Raw genomic sequence first — 21530 nt, 5'->3', positions numbered from 1 at the left:
TTTTTATGTTGATCACGCTCTTTTTATTATTTTGACAATGCCCTTCAGCCTGTTTAAATGTTCGCCTGTCACACTAATAAATAAGTTGCCAGTAACAGCTAGCGCAAAGTGTTGTTTTCTATGCACTTTCACCTTTGTCCGTATCTTGAGTGCTGTTCCCGCCTGAAAATGAGTGGCCAACTGGCCGATGCCTTCACGCAATAGATCATGTTTAGCTTATGAAAGAAACATGCTTACGTAGTATGACAGCATAACTACTGCATTACTTTGCATTATCAGGCGTTGCCGAGCATTCGAGGCTTTTTGGCAAAGTTCTTTGCCGCGACAAGCAACACTTAAATAGGGAAACCAGTGCCCGCAATCTTAGAACTTGGTTAATGCAAACGTTCACCATAGCATGATGACAATATTTAGTGAGAGTCTAGTGCAAAATCTTTACGGCAATTCCAGATTTGGGAATCAAAGCGGTTGGCGAGAATACTAATAACCGACTTCTTTGATCTTAGAGAATTAGTCGAACATACCCGACTAGCCTTAAAATAGAAGAGGTAGGTCAGAGTTACTGAAGTGCGGTGTATTCACTCGAGGGACGGCGATGTGTTCCACTCAATGGATTCGAGGTAGATTTTCGAGTCCACACTGTTTCGTAAATATGGGGCCACAGCAGTATGACTGTGCCATGTAGATTTGGGCGTGTTGGGAAGCCATGATGATATATGCCTGAGCAAAGCTATGAGGATGTACCAGAGCAAAACATAGAGGACAGGGACAAGATTTAGGCTGGTATACCTTCGTGTATTTCCGCCTCATTATTACCATGTTTCAACCAATGAGAAGCTAAAGGAGAAAACGTCCGTGCATATTTCGCTAGCAGACCATGTTGGAACGGTAATATGAAAATTTCGCTCAACGTTTTTATATCTTGCTTTTCTGGGCTAGAAAACATCTGTGAATTTGAAGAAGGCTGAGCAGGGAGTCGGCCTCAGGCCCCATTTCAGATAAGGACATGGCCACTGGAATGCCGAGTGGTGTCTGCTGACGTCTCTCATATTTCCCAGCGAAGTCGAACGAAGTTGAAGAAACGTAAATTTATTGCAGTGATTTGCCGTGAACAAGTGCGATTAGTATCAGCGAGGTGGACCAAAGGCCCTGCGAGCTTAATGTGTCCAATAAATAGAACGCCTTGTTAAACACAGCGCTTATCTGAAAAAAAAAACTGCCTTCAATGTCACTGGTGAGGTGCGCTGGGCATATATTAAAGGGGGGAAAGGCGTACATACGCTAAATGTTTTTGTAACATAGAATAACTTCTAGTTGGGCGAGTTGGTGCATATTAGCAAATAGTTCTATAACTGCGCAAGCGAACGACTACAGAGAAAGAACAAACAGGAACAGGCGCAGTCTGCGCCTGTCCTTGTGTGTTCTCTCACTGCGGTCGTTCATTTGCACACTTATAGAACTCTTTGCAACAGCAGATGCGAGCCACTCCTGACGTTGGACATATAAGATTATCGAAAGCGGCCGGCCAATCGTAAACACCAATTACGAAATAAAAGCTGCGTGAATTCGGCCCCACATCGCTGCGACCGCGAGAGCAACCTTGATCGACACCGCTCAAAAAAAAAAATCAATTTAGTGGAAAGAAGTATACAGCAGATGACATAAACATACCACGTGTGCTTGGAGCAGATTTCATCTATCTTCAGCACTGCAGTGATCACCAGTGGCCAAGGAAGGGATGTCTCTGGAACCAACCTTTTGACAAGCGGACATGTCTTGGACAGCGGCCGTATTGCGAACCCTACCGAAACATTGCTTCTAGCGACATCCCTTGTTCAACCACTGGTGATCGCTTCAAGTCTACATATTTCTGTGTACCTATTTCTATCGTGTTTGTATTAGCACAGCAAGACAGTGAAAAATTTTTGCTAACGCAAGTGAAGTTTTCTGGGCCGAAGTGTATCTCGAGCTCAAAAGGTCAGCGCTAACTAGCAAACTTGGGCCCGCAGGCCCGTATTGCAAACCCGACAATTTCAGCTTCTCGGCCTTTCAATGGTTCTCACTGACGCCTTCATTTCTTGCTGCAGCATTTCTCTTTGGAATTCTTATGACCATCTACTCAATGATCGTGCCCTACTTGGGATCGGCAGTTCGGGTGAGTTCACGGAGCTTTTGATCAAGGTACTGAGAAAGAATGGCGAAATTTTTTATGCTTTCATATCTTTGTGACCAGGTTGTCGTCGTGATGCACAACGGAGCGTCCGGTCCGTTTGTCGGGATGTTTCTTTTGGCTTTCCTATTTCCGTGGGCGAACAGCAAGGTAATCTAAAAGTGGTATTTAAGATTCTTTCCTACGTGCTTTTCACTTTTTTGTGTGTGTGCATTGATTCCTTCTTTTCGTGTACTGTCTCTTTACAGGGTGTGGTCGCAGGCACGCTTTTCACAACGGCGTTGCAGTTCTGGCAAATGTTTGGCAAGATCTATTACGGAATACGGGCACCGCTAATGCCAGTCACTACGGACTTCTGCCCCGTTAACTCGACTATGATGACAACAAACGCGATGCATACGTCATCCCACTCCACCGTTGACAGGTAAGACCTACTACCTTATGCAGAAAATCACGTTGTTTAACGTCCTTCCTCTACGTTGAAGGAATAATCAGAAACTAACCTCCGAAGGATGGTGGGCTTCGAGTGAGGAGCAGTATATTTTGAATTATTTGAGCCTTTCCTTTAAAGAAGGAACTACCAACACGATCGTTAACTTCTTGGTTAAACTTAGCAACTGCACAAGTTGCATCCTCATAGCTGCATTTGATATTACTTAAAGAAAAGAATGCTGAGAGGAAGGAGCTCACACGAGCTTCAAACGGCAAGAAACTTTTTCTAATTGACTGGTCAAGACATGAGACATCTATTGGTGTTATTTTATGATGTGCACCCGATCAGTCAGATTAAGTTGAGTATTCGTTTTTAACTTCCCGCTTTATACTGGAAACCCATGCCATCTGGCTGAATAGTAATTTGCAAATTTGACATACTGAATGCAAGACTTTCTTGGAGTTTCATACGCGAATTCCGAGGCCTTGCGCTGATCTAAAGGTGCCAAATATCTCTTGTGTACCTAAAAGCGCTCCTAGCATATTTTTGTTCACGCATACTAATGGTCTGCGCAAACAAATGAGCAATCACAAATGTGCTACAGGTTAGCGCCATAGACCGGTGCAACATTTCAGGTTTATAGTGCAAGGTTCTATGCTAATGCCGTCTTTCTGCTTAAACACCGACCTTTCAATCTACACCGAAAGCTAATCGGGGAGCATTTACATCCATTCTATAAAGTCTATGCTGCTCATTTCGCACAGATTTTAAAAAGCCTTGGTGCTCTGTGCGAGTGAATTGCGTACCCACAGTGTCACTATGGTATAGCACGGTAATTAGTGGAAACGCTATACATCTGTGATCGCGGCGTACAGTCAGGTAGTCATGTGCTTTTATTTTCTTAAGTTAAAGAGGGAGAGAGAGACAGATGAAGATTAAAGGCGAGGAGGTTAACCAGTTAACCGATTTGCCACCTAACACTGGGGTTGGGAGATATGGGTTAGAAAGATGACAGAGAGACAAGCGCTAAAAAAATGCACACACAGACACACAGATGAAGGGCATTCCAGTTAGAGAATCCACAAAGGCCGGTAGATCACAACAAGCGCAGTAGCACTTGCACGGCCTCCTTTTGTGACATTAGGTCCTGTCGATCGCGTAGAATTCCTTCTTCCAATAGTGGTCGGTCGGCCAGCTGGCGCTTTTCGTGCTAAGTTCATGATCTGGTTATGAGGTACGCCGTAGACTTGGACTCCGGATTAATCTTTACCACCTCGGGTTCCTTAACGCGCACCCAATGTAGGGTGCGTGAGCATTCTTGCAGTCCGCCCTAATCGGGACGTAGCCGCCGCGGCACAGATCGAACCTGCGACATCGTGTTTATCAGTGCAGCGCTAATTTTGTCTATTTCGCAGGCTTTCTTCATAACGCAGAAAATAACTTGTTGCGAAATAGCTGGCAAGTTAAAGAATGGTGAATCTGAAGTTTCCTAGAACGCTCTGTAACATCCTCAGTGGGAGAGAGAAAAAGAATGAAGAGGAAAGGCAGGGAGGTTAACCAGATAAGAGTCTCCAGTTTGCTACCCTACACTGGAGATGGGGGATAGGGGTTAGAAAGATGACATCCTCAGTGCGAGTTTCTAACCTAAACTATGGACTTGTGACGCTGGTTAAATATTCTAGGCTAATTATGCAATTCGACAGAATATAAAATTTGGGGTACCACCTCTATAGTAGGACCAACAACATGCTTTTTGTCGCGTCCTCATATAATGCAGTGGCACAGTTTTATGCATTTGCTTAATTTATATGGGGCACCTTGTATACCGAGCATGCTAACCAGTCCCTGCGTTTCACTTTTCAGTTTTCCGCGCAGTTTTAAACAGAAAGCATCAAAGCTAGCCGACAAGCAATCACTTTTCAAATAAGAGGCTCCAGTCGTGCACGTTGCAAGCAAAAGTTGGCCCTGCATGCTATTGAAAGAAGCATGCCTAGACCTCCTTATACTGTTAGCGCCACTGATTGTTTTGTGTAGGTGGTTGCAATATATTCAACAAATAAAATTATACGTCAGGGTCTGTCCCTGTAAAGCTTGTGGCCACAAGTGCACAGCATGAGACCATGCATGTTCGAGTGGCAATTGTTACTCGTTAAAACAGACGTTTGGGCGAGTTGGCAAGACATATTTGAAACAGAACAGCGCGGTTTTCAGCGCTCGTGCATGTCGTTTCTTCCTGCTTGTCCCCGTGAAAACCGCTCTGTTCTGTTTCAAGCAATTGTTACGCTTCAGTAAGAAGGTTCTGTTGACTTTACAACAAGCCTTCTTTATGGATGCAAAGAGCGCTTGAACGAAGCTTCTTCCGCGAGTCATATGCTGGCCTCACGTAGAAAATAAATCCGCAAAAATGCGGTGCACTCATTCGTACTGGTGAAATTTAAATAAACGAAGAACGCTTACGCTCGTGCGTTTATTTAGCAACGGACATACGCACTATCGATGACCTAAGTTTGTGATAAGCACACAGTCGGCGTGCACACGCAGTTGAATGTCCGCAAATTAAGGGCACAGCTCATGGCGCAGTGCCTAAAACGCTGACCAAACCCAGATAACGGCCGCTGCGACATCAGCTAGTTGAACCATTTTATGCCTACACGACTTTAGCAACGAGGACCGAAAATCCCAGCTGTGCTGTAAGCTTTACATGGCGTTTTTTTTCTCTCTCTCTTTCTTTATTGGGCCCAATCAAGCGCCTCCAGCTCCTCGCGCGTAATACTTTCCCTTCATATTGTCACGTACGAGTTTGTGCCGGTGTGGACAAAAGGACGTTGGGAGGTGAAGAGCAGGTTACCGTGTCTCGAGGATCGGTAGATGGTGTCGCGCTGGCTACTGAGCTACAACATTGTAACTGTGTATATTGTAAATGGATTTATTTTCTCCCCGTAACATTTTGGTGGACGTGCGGTGTGAGTCTCACCACAGACCGGCCCTGGATCTTCGCTGCGAGCGTCACATCGGTTCCGCTGTTATGGCTATTGATGCTGCCTCCGCCGCTCAGACACCAGTGGAAGTAGTGCTAACCCAGCTGCGTAACCCGGGAATCTTCATCGGCACTGGCAAGGTCGACGTCGAAGACTGGCTGACGTCCTATGAGCGCGTCGGTAAGCACAACAAGTGGGATGCCACACTTCTGCTGGCCAACGTGATCTTTTACTTGGGAGGAACCGCGAAGGTATGGTTCGAGATTTATGAAGCCGACATTAGATGCTGGGTCTCCTTCAAGGAAAAGCTACGCGATCTTTTTGGAAGACCTGTGGGACGTCAAATGGAGGCCAAGTAAGAGCTAGCGTCTCGTGCCCAGACGTCAACCGAATCATACGTCGCGCATATTCAAGACGTTCTCGTTCTCTGCCGCAAAGTGGACGCGGACATGCTGGAAGCCGATAAGGTTGGACACATCTTGAAGGGCATCGCGGACGATGCGTTCAACCGCCAGCTTTGTAGGAACTTCTCAACAGTTGAGTCCATCATTAAAAAATGCCGGAATTTTGAACAAGTGAAAAGCAAACGCATCGTACAACGCTTCGACCGACTTCCGAATACGGCTGCCACTTCCTCCTGCAACAATCCCCCGGCGTCACAGCTGCCTACAACGCCAAGCTTGACACAGCTCATCCGTCGTGAACTTGAGGCTATGGCTCCAGGTTCTCACCGCCCCCATACGCATGACAACATGACCATTTCGCTCATTCAAGCTGTTGTCCACCAAGAAATTGCAAACATGGACATCCAGTCTGCCGTCTACCCACGTCCCACCCGTACCGCTTCTGTCATTGCCTCTGCTGCACCTCGACAGTGATTCCCGAATCGATATCGGAACCCTTCTGAGTGGCGACCACCGGATGACAGGCCAATCTGCTTTGCTTGCTCCCGTGTCGGTTACATCTCCTGTCACTGCCATAGTAGCCGCTGGTACTCCTCGCGTCGATCATATGCTGATCGCCGCTTCGACCGAGACCCTCGGCCTGTGTCGCCCCTCTGAACCATACCATGCCGGCCTTCCCCATAGGGGAAACACCACTAGCCACTCGCCCTCGCCGCAACGCCGTCAGTCCCGTTCGCCTACACCTCGACGCCCCTCGTCCCCATCCTACGCGGGCCGCTTCTCGAGAAACTAAGCAATACAGACCCTGGAGGTGAGGCTGCAATGACGACTCGGGCTGCGAAACCTCTACTGAGCCCTGCTGCTCGACCGAACCTTATTGAAATTTTTGTTGATGATGTATCCGTTCAAGCCGTCATCGATACTGGCGCTCAGGTGTCGATTATGCGATCAGATCTTCGTAGCCGTCGCCGTAAAGTCCTGACATCTGGCGAGTCGCCTGCCGTCCCAGTAGCTAATGGAAGTAGAGCAGCCATGATGGGAATGTGCACCGTCCGTGTTAACACTGGGGGCCGTCCAGTGTTAGTCATCTTCACTGTACTGGCCGAGTGTCCCCACGAAGTGATTCTTGGAATCGACTTTCTGACTGCCCATTCAGCACCTATTGACTGTGCAACCGACATTCTTCGCCTTGAACTGCCCCTTTACTTTGCTGACCCGACCGACGACCACATGTCCCGACTTAGTTCTACGAAATTTGTTCGACTGTAGCCTGATGCTGCGGCTTACGCCCTCATGTTGCTTTCTCCACCACTTCGAGATGGTTCTTACGTGGTGTCCCCACTTCGCGACGTCCTCCTAGCACGCCAAAAAGCACTACCTAGCTCAATTGTAACTCTTGTCAACAATCGAGCGTGGCTTCCTCTTCTGAACTTTGACTCGTGTCTGCAAGTGCTTCCTAAGGGTCTATCTCTCGCTGCGCTGTCCCCTTTGGAAGACTGTGGAGTAGCTGCTCTTACGCCCGAACCACGATTCGACATGCATCAGCTTCTGCACCTTCTATAGTTCATGCAACGACAAGTTTACGCGAATGTTATCTACTGATCTACGACCGGCTTGTGCCGACGCCCGTCGCCGCATTCTGATGTCCTATGAAGACTTCTGTTATTTTGGCAATCGCCTGCTAGATCGAACCCGTGTCGTCACCCGTCCAATCCCCACAGGCAACGCTCCTCCTATACACCAGCAGCCTTACCGTGTATCTGCGGCTGAACGCCAGGGGATCCAAATGGAGGTGGACAAAATGCTCTCCAAAGATATTATCGAGCCTTCCTGCAGTCCGTGGGCGTCACCTGTTGTTTTGGTTAAAACTAAGGGCAATACCTGGAGATTTTGTATCGATTACCGTCACCTCAATAAGATTGCCAAAGAGGATGTGTATCCGCTTTCGAGTATTGATGACGCGCTGGACAGCTTACACGGTGCCAGTTATTTTTGTCGATTGATTTGCCCTCTGGCTACTGGCAAATCGCAGTGGATGAACGAGATCGCGAAAAGACCGCCTTCTTCCCCCCAGCTGGTCTCTACCAATTTAATGTGCTGCCTTTCGGACTGTGTAATGCCCCTGCTACCTTCGAGCGCATGATTGACTCTCTTCTGCGTGCATTCAAATGGACCACATGCCTCTGCTACCTTGATGTCGTCATTGTTTTTTCACCGACGTTTGAGAGCCACCTCCACCGACTCTCAGCTATCCGTGCTGTTTTTCGCCGAGCTGACCCACAAGTCAATTTTGCAAAACGCCATTTCGGCCACAGCCAAATACGAGTACATGGTCACTTGGCTGACGCTGCAGGCGTCCAGCCTGATCCTGATAAAGTTCGTGCTGTTGGTGAGTTTTCACTTCCGCGTTCTTCTACCGATGTCCGAAGTTTTCTAGGGCTGTGTTCCTATTTTCGACGATTTATCCAGAACTTTGCCGAAATCGCTCGTCCTCTCACAGACCTCCTCAAAAAGGACACCAATTTTTGTTAAGGACCCGACCAGGCTGCAACATTTACAACGGTTATCAGTCGCCTTATCAATTCACCCGTGCTGGGTCATTTTGATCCACATGCCTACAAAGAAGTTCGCACTGATTCAAGTGGCCATGGCATTGGCGCTATCTTGTCCCAACGACAGCGGGATACCAATCGCTTGATCGCGTATGCTAGCCGTCTTCTTTCAGCACCAGAGCGTAGCTACTCCATACCAGAACGTGAATGCTTGGCCCTAGTTTGGTGCATTGCTAAGTTCCGCCCTTACCTGTTTTGTCGGCATTTCACCATCGTGACAGATCATCATGCCTTATTTTGGCTATCCTCACTCAGAGACCCGACAGGGCGTCTTGGCCGCTGGGCTTTACGCCTCCAAGAGTACAACTTTTCCGTGTCCTACAAATCTGGGCGGCCACATAAGGACGCCGACTGCATCTCCCGTTATTCTGTTGACCCTCCCGATAGCACCGAAACCAATACAGGTACCTGCGTTTTGTCGATCTCCGACTTCTCACGCATCGCCGACGAGTAGCGTCATGACCTATATTCGCGATCCGTCATCGAACGCGTTACCTCGGAGCAACAGGACGTTTCCCTCCGTATGTTTGTTCTCAAGGAAGGGACCTTACACCGACGCAATATGAGTCCACATGGTGCTGAACTGCTTCTCGTCGTTCCCCAGCATCTGCGCTCGACAATTCTCTCAGTTGCACGATATGCCCACCGCTGGCCATTTGGGTGTCTCTCGTACGTACGACTGTGTGCGCAGGCGATTTTTCTGGCCTGGGCTATACCGTTCTGTTCGAAGTTACGTCGCTGCCTGCGAACTTTGCCAACGCCGCAAGAAGCCTCCATTGTCTCCCGTTGGGCACCTTCAGGCTATCGATATCCCCAGTGAGCCATTTATCAGCGTCGGCCTGAACCTCCTCGGCGCCTTTCCAACTTCATCTTCGGGCAACAAGTGGGTGACCGTTGCGACGGACTATACCACGCGTTATGCCACAACAAGGGCTCTGCCTGCGAGCTGCGCAACTGATATGGCTGATTCTCTCCTCCATGAAGTGATCCTACATCATGGTGCCCCACGTCAGCTACTCACTAATAGATGCCGCTATTTTCTTTCTAAGGTTGTCGACGACCTCCTTCGCTCTTGCTCCACGTCCTACAAGTTCACGACGGCTTACCACCCACAGGCAAACGGACTTACCGAGCGTCTCAAGCGTACACTCACGGACATGCTCTCCATGTACGTTTGCGATGATCACCGGGATTGGGACTGCACCTTACCCTTCGTGACATTTTGCATACAATTCGTCGCGTAACGATATTACTTGTTATTCTACATTCTATCTACTATATGGCCGTGACCCACTCGTGCCGCTTGAGTCGCTGTTTCCTTCCGATGCCGACACAATCACGTTCTATGCTCACGACGCCATTGTTCGCACGGCCACAGCACGTCGCATTGCCCGTGACCGTCTTCCGGCGTCTCAGACTATCCAAAAGCACCGTTAGGACACTCGTCGTCGGGACGTTCATTTCAGCCCTGGGTCACTTGTCCTGCTTTGGTTACCCTCCCGTCGCGTCAGCCTTTGCGAAAAACTGCTGCCGCGATACGTCGGGCCCTACCACGTTCTTCGCCAAGTCACCAGCCTCACATATGAGATATCACCTGTGACTTCGACGTCTTCTACCCCACCAAGAACTGATATCGTGCACGTTTCGCGACTAAAGCCCTATCACTCGCACACTGATCCGACGCCCTAGGAAGCATCGAGACGACTCTTGTGCCGCCGCCGGTTAGTCTCACGTACAAGTTTGCGCCGGTGTTGACAAAGGACGTTGGGAGGTCAAGAGGAGGTTGAAGTGTCTCGAGGATTGGTAGATGGTGTTGCCCTGGCTAGCTACAACCTTGTAGTTGTATATATTGTAAATGCATTCATTTTCTCCCCGTAACTATATAAAAAAAAGGATTTTCGGCTGTCACGCACTGCGGTAATCATTGTTGCACGAAGCACTTGGATGTATAATTACCGAACCTGGTACGTTTCGAAGGCACTACATAAGCATCACAATCTGAGACACTTCAAGGATGGAGAAGACTGGCGTGTGTAAAGAGAAGTGATAGACGTAACGTCCAAGTCCAAACTGCTTGATACCCCTCATGAAGATATAATCTAAGAGACCTCCAGCTCTCGCGGTGGCCAGGGATTTTCCAATAGGGCGGACAGCAACGTACCATACCAAACATAACCGATCGCCGACCTTGCGCGTGGCACGAAACTCAAACTGGGGAAAATGATCAACAAAGTACTCATCGGCACCTGTATTAGTGGTTAGTTGCCGGGATAGTCTTCGGCGCAACAGTCCGCCGACTCACCGTACGCTCTTTCAAACAATGACCACATTCCTCCGCATCCATCGCAACCGTCCACCGATCATTCGCCTCGCGCCCTTAACGTGCTTGCAACCGCTCGTCGATTTGGCGCTTTGTGCACACGGGCCGACCGACTGACTCGGTGCCTCGGCGTCGGTTTTGGCCGCATAACGGAAACCTAATTGCGCAGTTACTTTTTGCTGAGAACGCCTGATGGTTTGCGCCTTTTGTTCCGATGATGATGTTTATTGTCATCCGCTTGGAAACGGTAGGGGGACAAATAGCACCCTAGCCTGCTTGATTTAATTAGGTTTTAGTACACCTATCGTGATCTGACCTTTTGCCTATCTGACCTCGACCTTATCTTTCGTACTTAAGACCTCTATTGCTGCACTGTACTTCCCTGTACTGTATTACTTCGCTGCTTTTCATCACCGATATTCTAATCGTAACTTCCTTATCTCGACTGCTATCCAGTTAATCCTTCCATGCTCTTTGAATCCCAATGCTTCTGGAAGGTGGACGTTCCTTACGGGTCTTGCTGGCTGAATATCGTGGCATTCCATTAAGATGTGCGAAGCCAGTTCCGGGCGCTTTCTATCTTTTTTTCGTCTTTTTTTAAGCACACACGTATGTCTCATCCTGTGGCGCATATTTGGTCGGTATGTTCTCGTGCTTTGGCAGCCAGCTCGGGCCTCACATGGCAAGACATTGCCCTTTGTTATCATACAGACTTTCGCTCCTGATTTCTTCAAGTTTTCTTAAAAACCTGAGTGGTCTTTTTGTTTTCAGCCTTTGCATCCAATTTACCGTCTCTCCCTTTCTCGTTTATTACTCCTGGTTGTGTCGTTACACTTTCAGTTACCCAGTGCTTCGTTGCCAACTTTGTTGACCTCTTCTTCCATTCTGTGTGCACACTTTTGCAGTACAGATATTTGTGCACTTTCACCGGTCATTCCTTTTCATCAACGTTCCTTAGGGTCTTTCTTCAAAACTAATCTTAACCTGCGCTTCTCCGACTTCGATTAAACTCAACCCATGTCACCTTGGACGGCCTAATTCGCGGTTTTACTGTGGGCCCCTAAAGCCAGTCGGCCCACCGCCCTTTTCCAAACAGCTGAACCGAATCCCCGCTCAACATCCGGAACGTGTAAAGCCCCCAAGTGACAAGATCACTAATGTAGCCACTCTCCTCCGCAAGGCGTGTGCGACCGCGCGGAACGAGATGTTACTTATAGTGGCTGACTTTAACGCACCGCACACCATGTGGGGCTACCCCCGCAAAACATGCGGTCGCAAAGGAGCCAAGGCTTGGGACACTACCCAGACTCTGGTTCTCACGCTACTCCTCGATCCCGAACGGCTCACCCGTTTCGGTAACAGCATCACGAAAGACAGCTGCCCGACCTCACTTGCACCCGCAACATCCCAAATGCGCGCTGGGAAAATCTCGGTATGAACATAGGTGGCGATCACTATGTTCTCCGCTCCACCTTTACAGCCACACACAGCAAGGGCCCCCACCGCATATTCAAACCCACCAACTGGGACGCTTTCCGGTACGTACGACCTCAGCGTCCGCAAAGCCCCACAGACGACCTCGACACATGGACAGATACTCTGCTCCGCGACGTAGCCAACGCCACCTCCACAGTCACCCAGGAGCACGGAGCGTGCCCAGGAGGAGGGTGGCCCCACCCCAGATGTTAAACTCATGCAAACGTGGGAAGCCAAGCGCAGCCCCCACGCTCACTGGCTCCGACGCAAACACAACCGCCCTCTCAAGCTTCGCCTCGCTCGCCACGAACGAGAGATCGAAACCTACACTACACAAACTTAGTCACGAACAATCGCATCTGAATTGCGACCGACTCGACGGGCAGTTGGGATGCAAGAACACATGGTTTCTACTCAAGCACTTGCTTGATCCGACCCACACCAAGTCTGCATCACACAAGAATCTCAACCGTGTCATACACGCGTTTCCAGGCGCGAACCAGGAACTCCTCGTTACATTGAAATACAAATACATCAACACCTCCACCGACAATCCCACCCCCTTAAGTTACAAAGGCTCCCAGAACCCAGACATGGACAGAGACATCATGGCGTCGGAAGTCCGCGCCGCTCTCAACCGCAGCAAGACTACCGCGGCCGCCGACGATGACCGTATCACCAACAAAATGCTCCGCAACCTCGACGACCAGTCGGTAGCAGCACTTTCGGACCTTTTCAACCACCACTGGCATGAAGGTCGCCTTCCAGACTCCTGGAAGCATGCCAAGGTAATCTTCATAGCCAAACCAGGCAAACGACTTGATCTGGGCAACCTCCGGCCCATCTCGCTCACGTCTTGCCTGGGGATGGTTTGAAGCAAGTAGTTCTAAACAGACTCTAAACTCACGCAGACAAGGAGGATGCCCTCACTCCCACCATGTTTGAGTTCCGGGCTGGACTCTCTACACAGGACATCATGTGGCAAATACAACCCGACATACTCGACCCGGGTCCCATCCGGGCGACACGCACCATTCTCGGCCTCGACGTCAGTAAAGCGTTCGACAACGTGTCGCACGCTTCTATACTGACCAACCTGTCACAGATGAACGTAGGTACTCGCACCTACAACTATATTGTCAACTTTCTCCACAACCGAACTGCTGAACTCCACATTGGAGACCTCTGCAGTGACAAAGTCACCATGGGCACCCGGGGAACACCACAGGGAGCTGTTTTGTGCTCGTTCCTATTCAACATTACTATGTGAGGCCTTCCCACACTTCTCGACACCATACCCCACATAAAGCACTCAATATACGCCGACGATATCACCCTCTGGACAAACTTTGGCTCAGACAGGGAGATACAAGATTCACTACAACAGGCAATCGACACCATCCACACTTATGCGCAGGCAAACGGTCTCGTTTGTTCGCACACGAAATCTGAACTACGCTCAAGAGCCAACCACGCCCTCAAGAGACGATCACGCTCCATATTGCCACCCACCCCATACCCCCCTTACAGACCACCCGCGTGTTAGGCATGGTGGTGCAGAACAACACGCAGAACTTGGAAGCCATCCAACGCCTCCGAACTACAGCCCACCAAATCAACGGCCTAATCCACCGCATCTTCACTCGCCGCAGGCGAATGCGGGAGACCAACCTCTGCCACCTCACACAATCCTACCTTATTACTAAGATTGTCTACCCATTCCTTTATTAGCACCTCCGTCGCAAAGACGAAGAGGCGGTAAGTAGCATCGTTCGTTCGGCGTACAAGGCGGCAATTGGACTGCCTCAGTCCACCAGCACACAGCGTCTCCTCCAGCTTGGAGTATACAACATCCTCCCAGAGCTGATAGAGGCACACAAGACTGCACAGATACACCGTCTTTCTCGCGCCAAACACGGTCCTTACATTCTTAACCGTCTTAACATCAACCCTACAGGTGACATCCACCCCACTGCTTCCTTCCCGACTGGAGTCTGCAGTCGGCTGGTCATCAAACCCATGGCCAAGAATATGCTACCCGGCCGCCAAGATAGGCGCCGCCAACTGAAGGCACAAGCCTTAGACGTCACCTACTCCGCCGACGAACATGCCATGTACGTGGACGCAGCGAAATGCGAGTCTAGCACATACGTAGCCTGCGTAGCGACGCCAACCACCACTCTCATCAGTGCCGCTACAGTGCGCACACACTCCTCCACCGCTGCCGAAGAGGTCGCGATCGCGCTAGCTATCGCGGATCCCCGCACATACACGATTCTCAGTGACTCTACACAAGCCATCCAAAATTTCTCGAAAAACTCATTTTGTCTCCCCGACGCACACATCCTCCGCGGTGCGCTCTCGACAAAACTGTAATCTTCCCAGAGTTCCCCGCTCACGCGGGGAACTCTGGGAATGAAGGGGTCGACCGTTTAGCCAGAGGCCTAACTAACGGGGAGGCCAGCCCCTCGAACCCGAATGCTCTCGCAGAGGCCCCCAAATCCTATGCTGACATTACAAACTTCTACAAGGAGACAAAACGCGTGTACCCGCTTCCCCACCCTGACCTCGACCGAGCGCAAGCCACCATGCTTCGCATACTGTAGACCAATTCTATTCTCAGTCACTCTAGGCTTTATTTAATCATTGGTGGGGATTACGACCCCGTCTTTACTAAGTGCGACCACGGAGTGTTCGCCACTCGGGCACATATTCTCTGAGGATGCGAGGGTAACCCTCCCCCACAATCATTACTGCCAGCTCCCTCCGAGGAGGCTTGGGAACCAGCTGCTCACAAGAGCAAACAAGAAAACACAACTGGCACTCGTCTCGTGGGCCCAAGACGTCGCCCCCAACTGGGAGCCACACTAGGCCTACCTGCCCTGACTTCCAACCATGCAGTGACAAAAAAGGTTTTTCTCTCTCCTCACCGCCTTTTGGGTAATCTCCAACCCGGACATGACTTATGATTTATAGCACAAAATGCATTTGCGAATGTTAGCTCTGTCACCATACACTTTTCCAATTTTCTCGCAGCACTTCGTATTTGTTGTAGCTCCAAAGTGGCTTTCTTTTATTATCGCTGCATTCCGCTTCTCTTTGATATTTAGAATATCTTGGTGGACGCTTCAGTAGGGCTTTCTTTCGATTATGTAATCATGCAGGCATTGATATTTCTTGAATATGGGTATGGCTTCCTGTTGAATTGATACCACGTCATCACTCGTCTCCTAACTAAAGATCATAATTCGCGATTTCTCTGTGCTTAATGCCGAGATTCATTGCTGCATTGCTATTTATATCTGCAACTCTTCGTATATTCCTTGCATTGTCCGCTAGCGGAACTATTTCGTCCCTATACATCAGTCCAGAAGCCTTCTGTTCCCGGGCTGTTTCGTATGGATGGATGGATGGATGGATGGATGGATGGATGGATGGGTGGATGTATGCATGGATGTTAGTAACGTCCCCTTTGAAACGGAGCGGTAGGTTGCACCACCAAGCTCTTGCTAATATAATGCCTAATGTCCTAACTAGATTGAAAAAAAGAAAGAGCAAGAAGGACCACGACGAACTCCCACAACCAAATTCCCTGACCCCCTTTTGCAAAATTTCCTTTTGTACGTCTCCGTTTCTCGTCATTTCCCTACTTTTCTTCCACCAATCTTCCAATCGCCTCTTACTAAACTGTATTGCGGACATATTTACTTTCCCCATCGGTGAGTAATTATCACCAATGTTTTAACGCAATCAATGCCGCACAGACTTAAGAGGAAGCTTTAGCTCGGGTGCTCCTATCTAAATACATGTAAAAGGAGAATTCGTTTTTCTCCGCAACCACAGCACCAAATTTGACAGGGTTTGTTGCATTTAAAAGAAACACTTAAAATCTAGTGACTGTTGGTTTAGAATGTCCGATTTAGGTCGTCAATTTTTTATTAAAAATTGGCAAAAATCGCAAATTTTTAGAAAACGAAACTATCAAGTTTACAACTCTGTAAGTCAGCAAGAATAGGTGTTATCGCAATTCTGTGAATTGTGCTTAATAGCACATCTAAAGCGGACAAATCTGACATCTTATACATGAATCTCAAAAAATTTATTAATATGTAATTACAACTTTTGCAGAACCCTCGTAAACAACGTAACAAACTCACGTAAGATGTAAAATGACATATGAAATTTGTCCGCTTTCAATGATCTAATGGATGCCGTTTACAGAACCGCAATATCTGTTCTTGATGCAGAGCTATTAGTTTGTAAACTTCGTGCTTCTATTTTTTTCAAACTTCTGAAATTTTGTAAATCTCTTTAACAAATTGCGAGCCCTAAATCAAAATTCCGCTTCCAACAGTCACTAGAATTTAACTTTCTCTCTCAAAAGCAACAAATTTCATTAAAATCGGTCCAGGGGTTATCTCAGAAAAAGGTTTTTGCGTTTTTACATGTATTTGAATAGGCCGCGTCGGAGTTGGGCCCGAGCTAAAGCTTCCTCTTAAGGTATGACACGTTTTCGCACGTGTTCAACCACGCGGCCACGCTCTCACTTTGTTACAAAAACACACACAGTAAAACCGCTAATAGCTATTAGTCTCGCCACTTACGAGCTACTATTTAAAGGCTATAAAGACGTAACATCCCACCCGGTTGCACGTGTTGAAGCACGTGGCGCGAAAGGACGCTGTGACTATCCTGCAGAACCAAATGTACACGAAACACGCCCGCGCACACGAGATAAGAAAGAGACAACAAAAAAGAAAAGAAAAGAAAAAGAAAGCTACCCAATTAATATTTAAAGGCAGAAAAACTAGCAAACCAAAAAAAGAAGCAAGCTCAAAGCATGCACAAAAAACTTATGATTTCGTCGCCGTAAAGCGCCTCCATAAGCCACAAAATCTCACGCACTCTGTTTCGCTCCAGACATGAGGCGCCATCTGCCGGCGCAGTGCTCCAAGGCAAAGTGGGGTGTTGAGGCATAGAATGCTTCGTATTAAAACGCAGTAGACTGTGTGACAGCCTTTGATAATCTTAACATTTTCTTTGTGCACCGCATGTGTTCAGGGAGCCTTCTGTTCCTCTGTCTTTCTATTTATTCACTTATGTGTATGGCCTACCCAAACGGACGCTGCTCTGTTTAACCTCCCCAACTTCCTTTCTTCTCTTCATAGATAATTATTGTCACCCGCCTTCATCTATCTGCACACGTGCGCACTTTTTTCTCTCTCTCGCATACGACTCTTATGAAACAGTCAGCAGAACGCCATTTTCGCCCTATAATCACGGAATGCAAATACCCGCTGCGTTGGGAGTTAAATGTACGCGAAGTCGGAGCAAACAGCACCACTGTTGCAGTGTACCGCAATGCCGGAAAGGGTTTCATGAATTGAATTTCTCTCGTTACAGCAACGCCGACGTGTTCCCGTTGTATCGTTTCTCGTCAAACTGGGGAGTCTTGGCTTCTGCGGGACTCACTATACTCATTGGTCTGATCGTCAGCCTGCTCACAGGTTCGTACCTTGCCTTGGAGCGAAGGGAACTCGCTGGTGTGCGCCCTGGCACTGCTGGATTTCTGTGAGAATTTGAAGCTTCGGACGCTTCCGTCATGGTGTTTTCATAGATGTTGGCCTTACTCTTACTTCGACTACAGTAATCCGTGTCCACCTGGCATGATAGCAAGAAAGTCGCAGTTTTGCCGGAAAGGCGAAGCATTGATAACGATAGCAAAATATTAGACAACTACACGAAGTGAGATCCGTAGTTTGATCGGCTGCATAAATTGCCGTAACCATCCGCTAGTAAATAAATTATCAAGCATGGTGTCTTGCGTGCACAGATAAATCTGAACAGATCTCACTCGAACGCGAAAGCTCGCTGTCACAACGCTGGCGTGATGAAGAGCGCAGCCAGAATGCTGTCTCTCGCTTTATCACGTTTGCGAAACTTAAGATTACGCGATCTAAAGTGCTAGGTTGCACGGGAAGACAGCGCCAATGAAGCAACCAGCCATGTCAGCTCAACGAAGCTTTGCACACGTCGCAGATTACCTCCGAGATAGAGCGCGTGAGCCGCGTCCGCACTCATTCACGCGGAGAGCGATGCGCAGCTACGACCGGGCTAAAGAAGAAAACGCGCACTCAATTGCCCTCCCCATTCCACCTTAAAGCATGCTTGATCACGTTACCTTGCACTCAACTGTCCCAACTCTTTTGCGCGCGCTCAATGACCATACCTTCAGTGTTACGCGTGCAAGAAGTTGGCGCGCAACAAGCCGTCATTTCGCCCCTCACGTCCACAACATACGGCACGCGGTGCGAAATAGGAATTTAACGCACTTGGACCTTATACAAAACATAACAGCGATGGTGACAGCTGAGAAAATTCGCCTGGGGTGTCCCTATAAGTGCTTCCGCAATAAAAAGTCACTGCAAAGAACTTTCGCCAGCTAACTCATGGCCGCTCAAGCATAAGAAAATAATTATTAGTGTGCGTGTCTTGTTTTAATTAAAGCTTGATAGCATAGATGCACACAACAAATACCTCAGCTACTGCGCGAAGCACGCCTAAACGTGCAAAACGATTCGAGGGGATAGTGCGACAGATGACGCAAAACAGGCAGTGGTGCCTAAACTAATAAGGCTGGGGGTCGTATTATGTAAGAATTCTTTCCATCGATTCCAGTTACTTATGCTATCGCGATGAGTGGCCGATACCGGCGACAACGCAGGCGTGGCGTCCTGCAAGCCAATGTGCAAAGGCAATAAGAATAGAAAATAATACGGAAATAGGAATATATGACACGGACCCATGGAGATCAAGGCTGGCTGGCACCCATGCTTGGACACTTCACCTCGAATCTCCCCTCGTACTCCTCCGTTAACCACCTAAGTCCAAGATTACTTTTGGATGTACTTAATATTTTATAAGGCTCATAAGCACAGTGGGAAATTCACTAAGCTGAACTGTGGCAAGAAGGAATGTGAAAAGCATAATTGAAGTTTGAATATGGTAATAATTTGGGCTTGTTATATATACTTTTTTATATTGAGTAGCACAGAGCGAACACTTACACGAAAAGGACATGAGACATCACAAAGCAGTAATGTGTTGTTGTGTAGCGGTTTGTCTTCTCCTAGGTCCTTCTTGTGTCTGCACTCGCCAAGCCTTACTCAATTCGAAGATCACTCAAACATTTGTGTGACCGTGTTCAAACGCTCAGCGAAAGCCGTCCAGAGTGTGTGCGCTATTGCGTAACAACAGCCTCGATGACTCCAGGCGTGAATAATTACTGGAATGTTAGCGCCAAGTGCACCGTTGACTGCGACGGAGCTTGTTGCTCTTCGTAGCGCGCTTTGTGTGATCATCCATGAGGAGCCATGTCCAAGATGGAGCGCCTTCGCCGATTCCAAGACAGCGCCATAATGTTCGCTGTTTGTCCTGCGCCGGGGATAACACGCTCGACTAGTGCTTGAAATTAGAGGGCTCCATCGTCAATTTGCTACGAAAGTGCGCGACATCATTTTTCGGTGGCTTTCAGGCCACTGTGGCAGACATTTGGAGACGGACGCTGCCATTGCGGGTAAGGATGTCCAACGTCTTTTACTGGAATGCCCGCGACATGATACGGAAAGAGGTCATTTGATACGAAGTCCAATGTACGTATTTAAGACTCAAAACGATCCTAGGTCCATGGCCAATGTATACATTACAAAGGCGACCGTTAGTGGCCCTCCAGTGATTTGAGGACAATTTTTTTTGTAATAGTGTTGGAAAATATTGGTTTGCTTGTGTCATCCTTTGTAAGCTGCCGGTGTTACGTTCGACCTATTTGTGTTCCTTTCAGTTCCTGATTTCATGTGCCTTTATATGACCTCAATTCGGTGCTTTCTGTATTTAGTGTGTCTATGAGAGCTGACTTTACATTTAGTATGCATTATGTGACTCCTTGCGTGAGTTGTTTTTCCTGCATTACTTAAGCTGACTTCACGTTTCGAGTATGTTTTACGTTATCTCTCTTGTGAGCTGTGTTTATTGTGCTTGTGTCCCTTGACTTAAAGTCTTACTTTCTCGTTCTTGTTACCTTTCCTTTCTTCAATGCCGACTTTATGTCACTTAGTACGTCTCCGTTTTGTCTGAAAAGGAGCAGCCGGCACCGCCTAAATGCACCAACATCTCCTCAATACGACATAATAAATATGCAAGTCGGAAAAAATTGCTAGGTGTGTCCATAAAACTGGCGTGCAAGAAACCATCCCGCTGTCAAGAGCAGATGCAGAAACAAATATTCGTATACTCGTGCGTGATGCCACATGGTCCATGCGGAACACAACACCAAATCTACAATACACGCGTCTGTATAGCCTGGACCCGTCTCTCCGACTTCGTCTCTCATCTGGACTACTCCGAACTGTTCTCTGCAGACTGCGGCTTAGTGTAGGTGTTGCGAACTCCCTTGATCGATGCATCGGTATTACAGCTACTGTTGCCTGTGACGGTTGCGGCAGCGTGGGGAAACCATCGAGCACGTTGTTTACTGCTGTCCTCGCTACAGCACCCTTAGGCGGTTTCTTGAGTCTGCGCTGGCACTCCTCAACGACCGGGCGCATTCAGACTAAACGATCCTGGAATGCGGCACTATATGCGGTCATCGCAACAGTAGGCGATGAAGGCGCTACTGAGCTTCCTACGTTGAAGCGACTTATTTTGGCGACTATAATCCTTTTATGCTCTCTTTCGCGCATGTTCTTCACTTCTGTGCTTCCCTTTCCATCTTTGTACTTCCCCATTCCCCTCTCCAGGGTAAGGGAGCAAACCAGGTATTTCTCTTATGCTTAATTTATCTACTCCCCCCTCCCTCATTTAACTGCTTTCTCTCTCTCTGTCTTGCAGATGTCAAAACAGTTTTCTTTATTTATCATTAAGTGTACGTAATGAGATGTGGGTCCCTCTTAGATGTAACGCTATTATTTTATGTAAGGCTCGCGTTCTTATCCTTGCCACTTTCAGGCGGGAGGAAAGTAAAGGAGAGCCACACAAGGTTGACGAGCGATATTTTTGTGTCATTATGGAGGAAATTGGGCCTGCTACCTCGATATGAAAAGGTGGGTGGCAAAAACGCTCTGGGTAAAATGTGTGTGTAC

At 48.3% G+C, this 21530-nt stretch overlaps 2 protein-coding genes across 4 annotated transcripts in view; one reads left to right on the top strand and one right to left on the bottom strand.

The window, feature by feature from the left end:
* The window catches only part of LOC135914970 (zinc finger CCHC domain-containing protein 24-like), a 360258-nt gene that overhangs the window by 121710 nt on the left and 217018 nt on the right, over positions 1 to 21530 (bottom strand). The window lies entirely within an intron of this gene.
* Positions 1 to 21530, top strand: part of LOC135914969 (sodium-coupled monocarboxylate transporter 2-like) — a 161911-nt gene that overhangs the window by 140073 nt on the left and 308 nt on the right. For all 3 annotated transcript variants that reach the window (XM_065447908.1, XM_065447909.1, XM_065447910.1), the window contains 5 exons: positions 2088 to 2155; positions 2234 to 2320; positions 2419 to 2594; positions 17797 to 17900; positions 21397 to 21491. In XM_065447908.1, coding sequence (XP_065303980.1) covers positions 2088 to 2155; positions 2234 to 2320; positions 2419 to 2594; positions 17797 to 17900; positions 21397 to 21491 — 530 coding nt within the window. The remainder of the gene's footprint in view (positions 1 to 2087; positions 2156 to 2233; positions 2321 to 2418; positions 2595 to 17796; positions 17901 to 21396; positions 21492 to 21530) is intronic.

Source organism: Dermacentor albipictus, unplaced genomic scaffold, assembly GCF_038994185.2.
Source record: "Dermacentor albipictus isolate Rhodes 1998 colony unplaced genomic scaffold, USDA_Dalb.pri_finalv2 scaffold_11, whole genome shotgun sequence".
Taxonomy (NCBI): Eukaryota; Metazoa; Arthropoda; class Arachnida; order Ixodida; family Ixodidae; genus Dermacentor; species Dermacentor albipictus.
The sequence above is the reverse complement of the archived record's forward strand: the minus strand, read 5'-3'. Positions and strand labels throughout refer to the sequence as shown.